The sequence below is a fragment of the Colias philodice genome, chromosome 7 (assembly GCF_061535455.1).
Source record: "Colias philodice isolate Cphi_HAF_F1 chromosome 7, ilColPhil1 Martin Lab GWU primary, whole genome shotgun sequence".
Taxonomy (NCBI): domain Eukaryota; kingdom Metazoa; phylum Arthropoda; class Insecta; order Lepidoptera; family Pieridae; genus Colias; species Colias philodice.
Window position 1 is genome coordinate 434,409 of NC_143092.1, and position 13,016 is coordinate 447,424.

General features: G+C 37.0%; 2 protein-coding genes across 2 annotated transcripts in view; one reads left to right on the forward strand and one right to left on the reverse strand.

The window, feature by feature from the left end:
• The window catches only part of THADA (Thyroid adenoma-associated protein homolog), a 279,980-nt gene that overhangs the window by 4,139 nt on the left and 262,825 nt on the right, over positions 1 to 13,016 (reverse strand). The window lies entirely within an intron of this gene.
• On the forward strand, positions 114 to 12,637 carry LOC149486879 (uncharacterized). Its single transcript, XM_089696972.1, has 18 exons — positions 114 to 1,342; positions 1,689 to 1,728; positions 1,812 to 1,844; positions 1,940 to 1,966; positions 2,376 to 2,563; positions 2,969 to 3,118; positions 4,028 to 4,230; positions 4,866 to 4,972; positions 5,592 to 5,704; positions 6,022 to 6,118; positions 6,569 to 6,681; positions 7,220 to 7,297; positions 7,860 to 7,982; positions 8,642 to 8,785; positions 9,680 to 9,894; positions 10,535 to 10,664; positions 12,072 to 12,177; positions 12,557 to 12,637. Exons 1-18 carry the CDS (start codon positions 425 to 427, stop codon positions 12,565 to 12,567), a joined length of 2,796 nt encoding a protein of 931 aa, XP_089553098.1. The 5' UTR covers positions 114 to 424; the 3' UTR covers positions 12,568 to 12,637.

A 13,016-nucleotide genomic window follows, 5' to 3' on the forward strand; every position in this document is an offset into this window, starting at 1 on the left:
CAAGAAGTTCGTACTTTACTAACTTTTGATAGACTACATTTAAGACTACAATTCATAACAAATTTTGTTCATATATAAAAAAATAATAAAAATCTTTATACATACAGAACAAGGAATATGCTTACGTGTTTTAGCTTGAGGCTAAGAATGAATATTATGTACTTACTAAGAGTTCATATGGCCATATCGTCTAAACTTTAATGCGCACATAATAAGTTGTTTCCTACCCATTAAATATTGATGCTGAGGTCTAAATCGTTTATAATATCAGAAGTGAATTGACTATAATGGTTCATTGTACGTTTATACGCACCGATTCTAAAATGGGTTTATGCAACTTATATAACAAGCAACATAAAACGATAACATATTTTTGTTTTAAATAAATAATTAAAATAATAAACTAATACAAATTTGATTGTAGATGAACGTCATCAATTTCAAAGTATTACAAATGGTATTGCATATACTGGCCCGTCAACAGCGGCTACTGGAACAACGAGTGGAAATTAGATACACGGATATAGCTCCACCGCGACAAAAGGTAAAGAAAGAGAAGATAATGGAAGAGTCTGGAAGTTCTTCTCCAAGCCCCAGATCACCAAAGGGGCGGATGAGTGGTATTCAAGAGAGAGAGTCGAAGAAGGTGAGAGAACAAAGGGAAAAAGAGAAGGCGGAAGAACTTGCTCAAAAGGCAAAAGAAATAGAAGAGAGGGAAAAAGATAGGGCAGAGAGAGCTGCGTTGAAAGAGAAACAAAAGGCTCAAAAATTGACACTGAAAGAGCAAGAGAAGCTTGAGAAACTAGAACGTAAAGAAAAAGAAAAAGCGGAACGACAAGCGCAGAGAGAACAAGAGAAAGCCCAAAAGATGAGCCAAAAGGAAAAAGAAAAGGCCGAGAAGCTTTCCCAAAAGGAACAAGAAAAAGCCCAAAAGATGACTCAAAAGGAAAAAGAAAAGGCTGAGAAGCTGTCCCAAAAGGAACAGGAAAAGGCCGAAAAGATGAGTCAAAAGGAAAGAGAAAAAGCTGAGAAGCTCTCGCAAAAGGAACAAGAAAAGGCTGAAAAGATGAGCCAAAAAGAAAAGGAGAAGGCTGAAAAACTGTCTCAAAAAGAACAAGAAAAGGCAGAGAAGCAAGCACAAAAGGAACAAGAGAAGGCTGGAAGACAAACGCTAAAAGAACAGGAAAAGGCAGAAAAACTGGGTCTAAAGGAAAAAGAAAAAGCTGAAAAGCTCAGCCAAAAAGAAAAGGAGAAGGCTGAAAAGTTAGCACAGAAAGAAAAGGAGAAGATGGAGAAAGCTTTAAGGGACAAAGAAAAAGCGGAAAAGTCGCCAAGAGAGAAGGTACCTATGCATTTCGATAATACTGTCTAAATAATAATAACGTACAATTTTAGAACTAGTCTATAAACAGTTTTAAATAATATTTCGGAATCATTGACCTCTTAAAACTATGAAGTAGTAAATTATACATAATATTTAAAAGCAAAATCGATTGAAAAAAGCAAAGGAAATAGAATAGAATAAAATCAATTAGTACTTTGGAAATTCAAACAAAAAAATACAATATGTATTATTATAAATTTAACTATATCCAATATGTATTATTATAAATTTAAATATATCCAGCCAGCTCCTTTGCCTGCTCAAGGCCTGCTCTCACAAAAAAAAATTATCGTTTTTTTTTCAGAAAAGAGCTGTTCCCTCCGAAACAAGTATTGCAATTTCAGGTCTTTATTTTTATTTTTCATGTTCTTTCTATTATTTGTTATGACTTATGTGTATTCGTTAATAAGAATAAATTTATTTTTAGAGGAAAAACGTGGCAAAGAAAAAGTTCTTATTGGTAAGATGCAATTGATTTAAATAATACAAAATTGATTCGAATATTCGAATATGGAATATTGTTAGGTACTTATTCATTTTTTATTTAAATTACAGTGGAAAAAGGTCCAACAACACGTCCTGGTGAGTTGGTTTAAGTATTTTTATTTGCTACAGCAATAGTTCCATAATATCTATGACTTAATTAGGAAATAGGTACTCATTGATACCCATTTGCTTTTGTCTAATCTGCCACGATTCAAAATTTATCGATACAGAAAGTTTTATTCTTAAAATGGGTAATCTATACTTATATTATAAAGCTGAAGAGTTTGTTTGTTTGAACGCGCTAATCTCACGAACTACTGGTCCGACTTGAAAATTTAATTCTGTGTTGGATAGCCCATTTATCGATGAAGGCTGTATGCTATATATACCATCTCGCTAAGACCAACAGGAGCGGAGCACTGCGGGTAAATCCGCGGAGCACAGCTATTATATAATATACATATAATATAAAATATTTATACATTACGATGATTATTGTCACTAGAAACATATTCCCGTGGAAGCATCGAAGTAGTAACACAGTCTCAATTCGCGCTCTTGGAGTCAGCGGTAAAAGAACTAAAGGATCTAGTAGCTCCGCCCATGCCTTTGAAACTGCCCGACAATGAAACGCTCAGGAGCGAGCTGGCCAGAGGCAGTGCGTCTTTGCAAGATACCATGAGGGCAATGCAGGTGGGCAAAATGACAAGCGACTTGTGTCATCAAGTATTTAAGTATAATTAGGTAATATAATATTATGTGTACCTACCAGTATCTAGCGACGAAAAACTTCATGTAATAAGTTTCTTCCAAGAATTAACATGGATTAACTTGAAATTATACAGAAATTGGAATTATCGCAGGTTCGAATTAACGAGAGTCGACTGTATTTTACAAATATATACAAATACATGGATCCTCTCTCTATCACAGCTAAACTATATGTGACGATTAACAATACAATAATCTTTTAACTATATTTATATAATATGCAATACAATGTTCCGGGAACCATATCAAGCGGTTTACTGAACAAAAATTTAGTGATTTGCACCAAATGGATGATATTCCCAAGCTACAAGTCTACAACGTATTCAGGTGGACGCCCGAGTGCTCGCCGCAGAGCAAGCGATCAGCCGCATGACGGGGCTCCTGCTCGCCATCGCGGGGGCGGAGCCCGACGATCTGGACAACTTGCTGCAGGAGGTGGAACAGAAAAGAGCTGCGGCGGAGGCTGAGGCGGCTGCTGTTAGTTTATCAAAAATCAAATAAAAAAATATGTGTGCGTGTACTAGTTTACACACGTAAGAAGTGAAACTTCTTTATGACCTTATTTTCAAAAAATAATTTACTATATAACTTTACAGAAATACGTCGAATCACGCGTGGTAGGGATAAGAAAAAGATGGCGCGTAACGGAAAAATGTCACGCGTAACGAAAAAATGTTACACTCAATTTTTTTCCAACCCCGATAAAGAAGTTTCACTTCAAAAATATTTACCTATTGTGCACCACACATACGTACAAATAAGAATATACAATATTTTAATTAAAGAGAAAGAGCACAACAGGTTTAGCCTATATTGAAAAAAAAATATTTTAACGCGCACAACAAAAATCTATATAAAAATATTTACTTTCGTTTCCTTACGTTTCAATTTCTAGCTTTGCCCAATTGTTTATTCTAATTAGAAACTTTGCACACGTGGCAGTCGATTTGGCGATGGAAAAACCAACTTTCCTCCGCTGTAAATTGGTGTTCATTCGAAACAATAATCATCATCATCATCAGCCCATATATGTTCCCACTGCTGGGTTACGGGCCTCCTATGAGGGTACAGGCCATAATCCACCACGCTGGCCAAGTGCGGGTTGGCGGATGACACATATCGTCGAACTTTTGATTCTTCGACATGTCGGTTTCCTCACGATGTTTTCCTTCACCGTGAAACAATAATACCTACCTGAAATTAGCGGATTGAACTAAACAAAAAATAAAATTTTTTTTTTAGAGTAGTGCTTTAAGTTATTCTTTCATTTACTTCAGTCCCTAAGTAAGTAGCTTTAAATTTTCCATCTCGTCATCATTACCCTACACAACGTCCTTTACAAGTGTCCTATTTTATTTGTCATTTTTTACGTCCATTTCGCTCCAGGCGCTAAAATCACGGCCATCATCAGCCCGCAAGTCAGTACTGATCGACCCTTCAGCCAAGCCCTCAGAGGCCACAGGCATGACGCGGCTCATGTCACGAATGTCCACGGCGTCCATGCCAAGACCGTCTATGTCAATAATGCGCAAACCATCGTCTTCTAAGACGTCGTCTGACGCAGATGCTGTTACTCGTGATGAGATGCAGTAAGTTTGATTTGCTTTGATTTTTTTTTCACTTTTTATTCATGTAAACTTATAAGTATTGGCAAATACTCATTATTTTTTTTAACATGACATTCATATTGTTTTAGGGTTAGTTCGTGACTCGTGAACCCATTTCGATTTTGTATACGCGTAGAAATAAGGCTAGGCTAAATATTGACTTGTAAAATCACTACGAATACTACAATATAGAACGGAAAGTCAGTTTCCACTGTCCCTAATTCTAATACCTATTCTATGCTCTCTTCAAAACTGCAGAACGGATTTTGATGTGGTTTTTTTATAGAATTATTCTAATAAATATCGAAATATAAACTACTAGATTTCCGCCCGCGGCTTCGCCCGCGTTTTCAAAGGAAAACCCGCATAGTTCCCGTTCCCGTGGGATTTCCGGGATAAAACCTATCCTATGTGTTAATCCAAGTTACCCTCTATATGTGTGCTAAATTTCATTGTAATCGGTTCAGTAGTTTTTACGTGAAAGAGTAACAAACATCCATACATCCATACATCCATAAATCCTTACAAACTTTCGCCTTTATAATATTATAAAGATGTTTTTTTAATTTGGTATTGAATGTGAATCTTCAAAGAATAACTGCTATTAATATTGTCAGAGACTCCATACACGAATTGCGAGAGGAACTAATCAAAGCTATGAACACTATGACGAATAAAGCGACGGCGAGTGCAGACAATGCTTTGTATACTGCTAAAAGTGTTGGTAAGAAAGTAACGAATATATCAAAGAACTAGATTTCCGCCCGCGGCTTCGCCCGCGTTTGCAAAGGAAAACCCGCATAGTTCCCGTTCCCGTGGGATTTCCGGGATAAAAACTATCCTATGTGTTAATCCAAGTTACCCTCTATATGTGTGGTAAATTTCATTGTAATCGGTTCAGTAGTTTTTACGTGAAAGAGTAACAAACATCCATACATCCATACATCCATACATCCATACATCCATACATCCTTACAAACTTTCGCCTTTATAATATATCAAAGATCAAAGATCAAAGACAAAGACAAAGATCAAAGAATATGGTTTTTCTTTTAGATAATATTAGTTGTCAATGTACTAATGCAGTCAGAATTGGATATGCAGCAATTAATGAGACATAAAATAAATGACAAATAATATATTCATTTTTAATAACATCTATAATTAATCCATGTTCATATCTTTGCTTAACTTTTACACGAAATTGAATAACGATTCCGAACGAAACGAAAAACGAATATTATGTTCGAACCTTTTTTTTTTCATTTAATCCATTCCAGAAAACTTTACAATTAATATTTTCTAAATGTATATTTTTTATTTATTGCGTATTCCATTTCTAGCTGATAAGCTAGATATAGCGTTATCACTGGACTCCCGCATCTCAACACTGCACTCTTTAGCGACGGACTACGCGGAGCAATTGCATGGGTTCGATGCCGGGTTGGCTACACAGGTAATTTTTATACAATTGCTATCCATACTAATATTATAAATGCGAAAGTAACTCTGTCTGTCTGTCTGTTACGCTTTCCCGCTTAAACCTCTCAACCGATTTTGATGAAATTTGGAACAGACAATCTTTAGACCCTGAGAAAGAATATAGGCTACCTTTTATTGCGAAATATGTACCACGGGCGAAGCCGGGGCGGGCCGCTAAAATATATAAGGAATTTACGGTTTTCCACACTGGAAATAATATTGCTTTAAAGTTTTAAACATCATGGTATGGGGGCTGAAAATAATTTGATTTGATTTTGTTTGTTTTCTCAGATGCAAAGTTTCCGCGAGCAAATGGTGCAAATGCGCGCCGATCTCAAGAGCGGTCTCACACTACTCGAGAGTGTTAACAATAATGCTGAAACTGCTGGTGTGTAACACTTTTGTATGAAATATAAATATTTTTGTATTATTGTGCCAGAAAAATTAAAACTGTGATTTATGAATAGACGAGTAGGTACGTCTGTGTAATGCTAAGTATAGCATGGTATAGACAGAGATTTACAAGAAGGTAAATTTTGAAAAATAATATGTGTGTTACTTATTATTAAGCTATTGCATAGCTTCTATCGCGGGCCTTGAGTGCGGGGACCGAATCGAGAAATTCCGTAACGAAAAAACCTCACGCTCCCCACGGGGACGGGCACGGAGGCTTGAAGACATAGCATGCAATAGCTTTACCGCGGCAGTCCCCGAGTGACACACGTCTTTTTTAATTTTAATGATTTCAAAGATCTAAAAGCTAAAGAAAATGTTTTTGCAGAAGGATACATTTTATTTCACTTATTTATAATATTTTAAATATTATTCCACTTTATAGCGGTGACAGAATTAACAGAGAGATACCAAGACCTAGTAACAGAGTTGGACACAACGCTCCACGCGCACCGCTCGCTCGCTAACTTCCAAACACAATTGGCTAATGAGTTACATGTTAGTTTGCATTATTAAGTAGTAAGAAAGTAGTATTTTAAGGGCCGATCTTTCAATGCTTGGATAAAACTTATCCGTCCAATAATGTATTACACGATAATATTAAAATGTCACGTAAACTGTCAAATACGGGCAATTAGAATACGTTTTTAAAATGGTAGTTTTATACATTATTCGACGAATAAGTTTTAACCAAGGATTGAAAAATCGGCCCTTAGAGAAATAAAGAAATAATTTGAAAAGAGCAAAATGTCTGTTATTAAAATGATACGTTTCAAACTTCAATCACACAATAAATATGCAAATATTGGTGTTCGTAGTTCGTACCTTTCAGGTTATAAAGCCACTAAGTTCTTTAACTAAAGCGATCGAATCGATCTTTTATCACGGTTCATACCCTGCTTTGAGTTTCTAAATAGCAAATTGAAAAAGGTTTTCTTTCGATTACGATTCGATTCGAAAACAATTCGACTTTACTATTATTTCTTCACTTAGGAGTTAGGTAAGAGATGTAAGTTTTGCATTTTTTCGTTTACAGAGTCTAGTTGAATGCGTGGAGATGCTTCGAGAGCAAAAGGCCGATCGCGATGAAGTGGTCGACGGATTGAGAGATAAGGTGATAAAACCTGAATTAAATAGCGAAATTGGTACAATATGAAATAATTTTTGGTATGTAATTATAATATTATCTTTACATAATATTATGTCGATACAATTTGGTGTGGCGAAAAATTAAATACCCGAAATTTGTAATACTATAGAAAAGCAACACTTATCTTAATCGGATTTTTTAAGAACAGGTCACAGAGGTCGGTCATGAGGCAGGAATTCGAACATTTTGAGCCCGCGTTAAAAATGTTTCGCAATAAGTAATAGTCGGTGATCAAATTTTTTCTATACATAAAAAAAAAAGACGTGTGGCACTCGGGGACTGCCGCGGTAAAGCTATTGCATGCTATGCCTTCAAGCCACACCTCCGCGCCCGTCGGAGTGGGGAGCGTGAGGTTTTTTCGTTACGGAATTTCTGGATTCGGTCCCCGCGCTCAAGGCCCGTGATAGAAGCTATGCAATAGCTTAAAAATCTCATTTATGTAAAACATTTGAATGCTATAAAATGTATTTTAATCAGTTAAGCTTAATTTTATATCAAGATTCAAACCGCAGTATTTTATCTGCAGGCGGACACCTCCCGCCTGGCTGGTCTGCTCACAGAGTCTGAATTCGCGACAGTTCGAGCTGATCTCGAGAGACGACTCGCTGTTTGTCACGATAAGTTTCAGAGACAGGATAATGTGTGGATGGTATGGGTATTAATTCAGCAATTTAGTCCCAAGAAACATTGAAAATATAGACTCAAACATTTATTCATTGATTTGCACTTTTAAATCGTCATTACATATTTTACTATTTACCACCGATCCGGAAAACAGTATCTATGGAGATGAACCGACAAGAAACTCCATATATAGATATACCTATTACATTTAGATAAGAGGAGGAATAGATATTCTTGCTACTTGCTGCATTTCCTTTCTATAGGGATCTATCGTGTTTCCATCTTGTCTTAATTTTATTCTAATTGCATTTTCTCCATCCTATCTCCGTCACATAGGTATTGAATCATATCTCGCCCGAGAAATTTAACTTCTGACACTTGTGCTCGGCACACATGCTCTTTTTAGGGTTCCATACCCAAAGGGTAAAACGGGACCCTATTACCTCTGCTTTCTGTCTGTCTCCAGGCTGTATCTCGTAAACCGTGATAGCTAGAAAGCTGAAATTTTTACAAAATATGATGTATTTCCGTTGCCGCTATAACAACAAATACTAAAAATTAAAAAATAAATTAAAATGTTAATGGGGGTCCCCATACAATAAATGATTTTCATGATTTTCTATTAAAGATACGTACGCGAGTCCAACTCGCACTTGGTCGATTTTTATTTTGATGTTTTTTCAGACGGCCATAAAAGACTTGAACAAGATAACAGACGGTAAATCAGAGATTATAGATCTTCTATCAGCTCGAGACGAGCTGCAGAAGGAGCTGCGGCTGCTGCATCAGAAGCTGCAGGTGCTGGCTGCAGTACTGGGGGAGCCTAATGTGAGTGATGTGGGAATGTTGTTTTGGATAGGGATGTGGTTCGTGACGTCATATTAAAGCGGCCGTACATGGACTGCTCGAGCAGTTAATGGTTGAGCGACGTACACGGACTGCTTGAGTAGTCGCGACCGCTTCAAGTCGTCAATTGCGCGGTTTGTAGCGACAGCTCGAGCAGTCAAGTATCTACCGCTCGAGCAGTTCGTGCAAGTCGCTCAGCCGTTAACTGCTCGAGCTGCTCGTGTACGGCCGCTCTAAGCTTTACTATAACTACAAATATGGTGCAACCAAGCTTAAAATTGTATTTTTTAAGAATTTTTGCTTTACTGCCAAGTAAAAGGATGTACGCGTATGAAAATTGTCCCGAATTTTTTATTTATTATTGAAGTGAAACTTCTTTATCGGGGTTGGAAAAAAATTTAGTGTAACATTTTTCCGTTACGCGCCATCTTGTTTTTATCCCTACAACGCGTGATTGACGTATTTCTGTAAAGTTGCATATAGTAAATTATTTTTTGAAAAATAAGGTCATGAAGAAGTTTCACTTCTTAGGGCGTATTCAGAAAGAAAGCTTGAAACTTATAAGCGCTTATAAGCGCTTATCGGCGCTTATAAGCGCTGGTAACCCGAGCAGGAAAATATATGAATATGCGCTTATAAGCGCTGATAGGCGCCGACAAGTTTGTTGAAACTTGTTGAAACTTGTCGGCGCCTATCAGCGCTTATAAACGCATGTTCATATATTTTCCTGCGCGGGTTACCAGCGCTTATAAGCGCCGATAAGCGCTTATAAGCGCTTATAAGTTTCAAGCTTTCTTTCTGAATACGCCCTTACGTGTGTACACTAGTACACGCACACATTTTTTTTATTTATATAATATCGGTTACATACTACAGGCGGCGGTGATAAAACGCAAACTAGCCACTGGTGCTTCATGTGCGGCGTGCGGTGCGCCTGCGCTCATGTCGCCGCGTGACGTCACACACGGCGCGCCGCCCAAACTACCCGCATTGCGGGCGCAAGTGAAGGGGGAGAGGGGGGAGGGGGAGGGGGAGGGGGAGGGGGAGGTGTGTCTGAAGGAGTGGATGCCGGCTGAGCGGCCGGATGATCGGTGAGTGGGGGAAGGGAAATGGGAAGGATTGAGTAATATATTAAGAGTTCTGCGTTCGTAAGATGTTTTACCAGGGTGAACATAGTTCACCCACTCGTTTGCGCTTTGAACATTAAAAGACACCACACAAAACAAAGGATAAAAATATGATTGCTTCACATCCGCATTGAATTGACAATCTAGCCAAACTGTCGCGTCGCCAAGTGAATTTACAAACTTTTCAATACTCCTTAAATAAGACGCAGGGAAATAAAAATATTACAGATTTGACGAATTCACCAGATACCATGCATAATTTCAAATAGTTTACAAGTAATAGTTTACGAATAAAATTTTTAAATATATGTACTATGTATTACCTACTATGTTTAATTAAAGTTTGATATAGTTATTTGAATGTAAAAAAGACGTGTGTCACTCGGGGACTGCCGCGGTAAAGCTATTGCATGCTATGCCTTCAAGCCACACCTCCGCGCCCGTCCCCGTGGGGAGCGTGAGGTTTTTTCGTTACGGAATTTCTCGATTCGGTCCCCGCGCTCAAGGCCCGCGATAGAAGCTACGCAATAGCTTAATAAAATTAATTAAAAAAAATGTTACAACTACCGTACTTCCCAATACTGTAATGTATGTATGTAAGTAGGCACATCTGCCACCGCTGGTGCGGCGGGTCCCACACACTAGTCACAGGCTGCACGCGGCGGGAACAAGCGCGGGGGACAGAACACAGTGTGCCCAGTAATCGGTATACTGGGTATGGGACTGATGGCCGGGTGAGTTTAGTTATATGGTTGTTTGCAAAGGGGCTAAGTGATTAAGGGCTGATTTTTCAATCCTTGGTTAAAACTTATTCGTCGAATAAATAATTTTAATAAATAAATAATTCAGCTTTCGCTTGTAATATGGAAACCAGATGGCTGATAAACATACATATATAATTTTAAATAAATACTTATATATAGATAATTAACACCCAGACACAGAGCAAACATCTATGTTTATCACACAAATATTTGCCCCGGGTGGGAATCGAACCCACGACCTCTGGCTTGAAAGGCAGGGCCAATACCAATCAAGCCAACCGGTCAGTAAAAATGGCATGATTATTCTTTTTTCCCGGTCATTATGTATAATACCCACCCTATTTTGGGCAAGGTATAATAAAATAGATGAACTGAAGTGTTTTCATAGTCGATGGTTTGAATAAGTTTGTTGGGGTGGATTATTATTTATTTTAGGCTCTAATTTTTTTTAAATACCCAGAATAGGCTCCGTCGTCTTAGCCGCGGTCCAATTTATCACATTGGCCTTTTGCATTTATCAAATTATTAATACTGCCTCCTAGTGATAAATTCGCGATATCTCAAAGACTTACTTATTACATGGACCACGGGCTGTCGGAAATTATTAATAAATGCCGATCAAAGTGTTAAATCACTTTGCCTTACCCTTTCGCTCTTTGGCCTTATTAATAATGGCCAGTCCTTATTAATAATTTCCGAAGTTAATCACGTTGCCCGTAACATATACAATACTTGAACATATGTATTTTGTATAACAGTTTTTATCCCAATCCAATGACATGTCGTTAATAAAGCAAAAATCATTGAAATGCGTTCATTCGTTCAGTTTTAAGTGGTATAAATGTCGCAGGAAAACTCAAACTCAAACTCAAACATTTATTTATTCAATTAGACCTCTTGGAGAAGCACTTTTGAAACGTCAATACATATTTTTAACATTTACCACCGATTCGGAAAGCAGTATCTATGGAGAAGAACCGGCAAGAAACTCCATAGTTGCTCTTTTAAATCATATCAGTATTACAATTTAATTTTACAAATTGTTTTATTTCGCCGTTTACAAAAGCTCGGCATTTTGTAATATGTCGAGAATTCGAAATCAGAAATTGTTCGTTTGGATAAGGGGGTGGGTTAGGTTAGGTTCGTGTTTTTAAAACTACACAGAAATAGGAGACCCACAAAGTGGGGCTCCGTCGGCTCCAGACCGCCTTTTTGTAGAATTTTGGAAAAAGTAAATCCTCAGCATTTTACAAAATGCCGAGCATTTGTAAACGGCGAGATTATACAATTTGCCTGCGACATAAATATCACGACATTTTCATACATAGAATTATTAGTGCTAATTAAAATAAAATAACAATGAATGCCATTCCCCAGCTCTATATGATGGAAGACGAGTTGCAGCCGTGCATCGAATGCAACGAGGTGAACGCGAAGGTGCCTGATGATGTACCGACCCTGGACCTTGGAGCTGGTGATCAAAGTAGGACATTTATCGTAACACTAGCTGTCCGTCCGTGGCTTTGCCCGCATTGTAAAAGAAAATAGTTTTAGTTTCCGTGGGATTTCTAGAAAAAAATATCCGATATTTTTTACCAATTTTCATCAAAATTGGATAAGTAGGTTAGGGGTGAAGTAAAGACCAACAGACAAAGCTACTTGTGCTTTTATAATATAGTAGGGTAAAGGGTAATTGCCTGACTCGGGTAAGAGAGCGAGAAGTAATCTGCTACTCGTTTTGCTAATGTCACATAATTATATGCTACTTATTTTTGGCTTATATTTACATACATTATACGGGCATGTTATCTAATATTAATATATAACGCTTAGTAAGATTAACTCTGTATATTTCTTTACAGATCCTCAATGAAATGCGGTTACATGGAAATTATGAAGAACAAAAAAAAATTTAAAATTTACAAATTTCTTAACCATTGTATGTATTTCTATGCTTATTAAATTATGTTTGATTGAAACAGACAGTTTTTTATTTTTCTTGTTATTTAGTGTGTAACCCAATACCTTTACCATCATACATCTAAAAAATAACCACTAGTAAATAGGTAGGTAAATAAAAATGCAATATTAAATTGAACTTTTTATTGTAAAAATAAATAAATAATTTACATTTTTGAAGCGTATTTACACCTTATTCGCATGTCTAGAATAATTTAAATAAATAGTTTTATTTTATGAAATATAATTTAAGCATTTATATTGAAAGCATATATAGAACTTTGGAATTAATATAAGTTACTGGTATTGCATTATACGGAAAATTAAAATAATATACAGCGTGTTCCGAAGAAGCCCAATTTT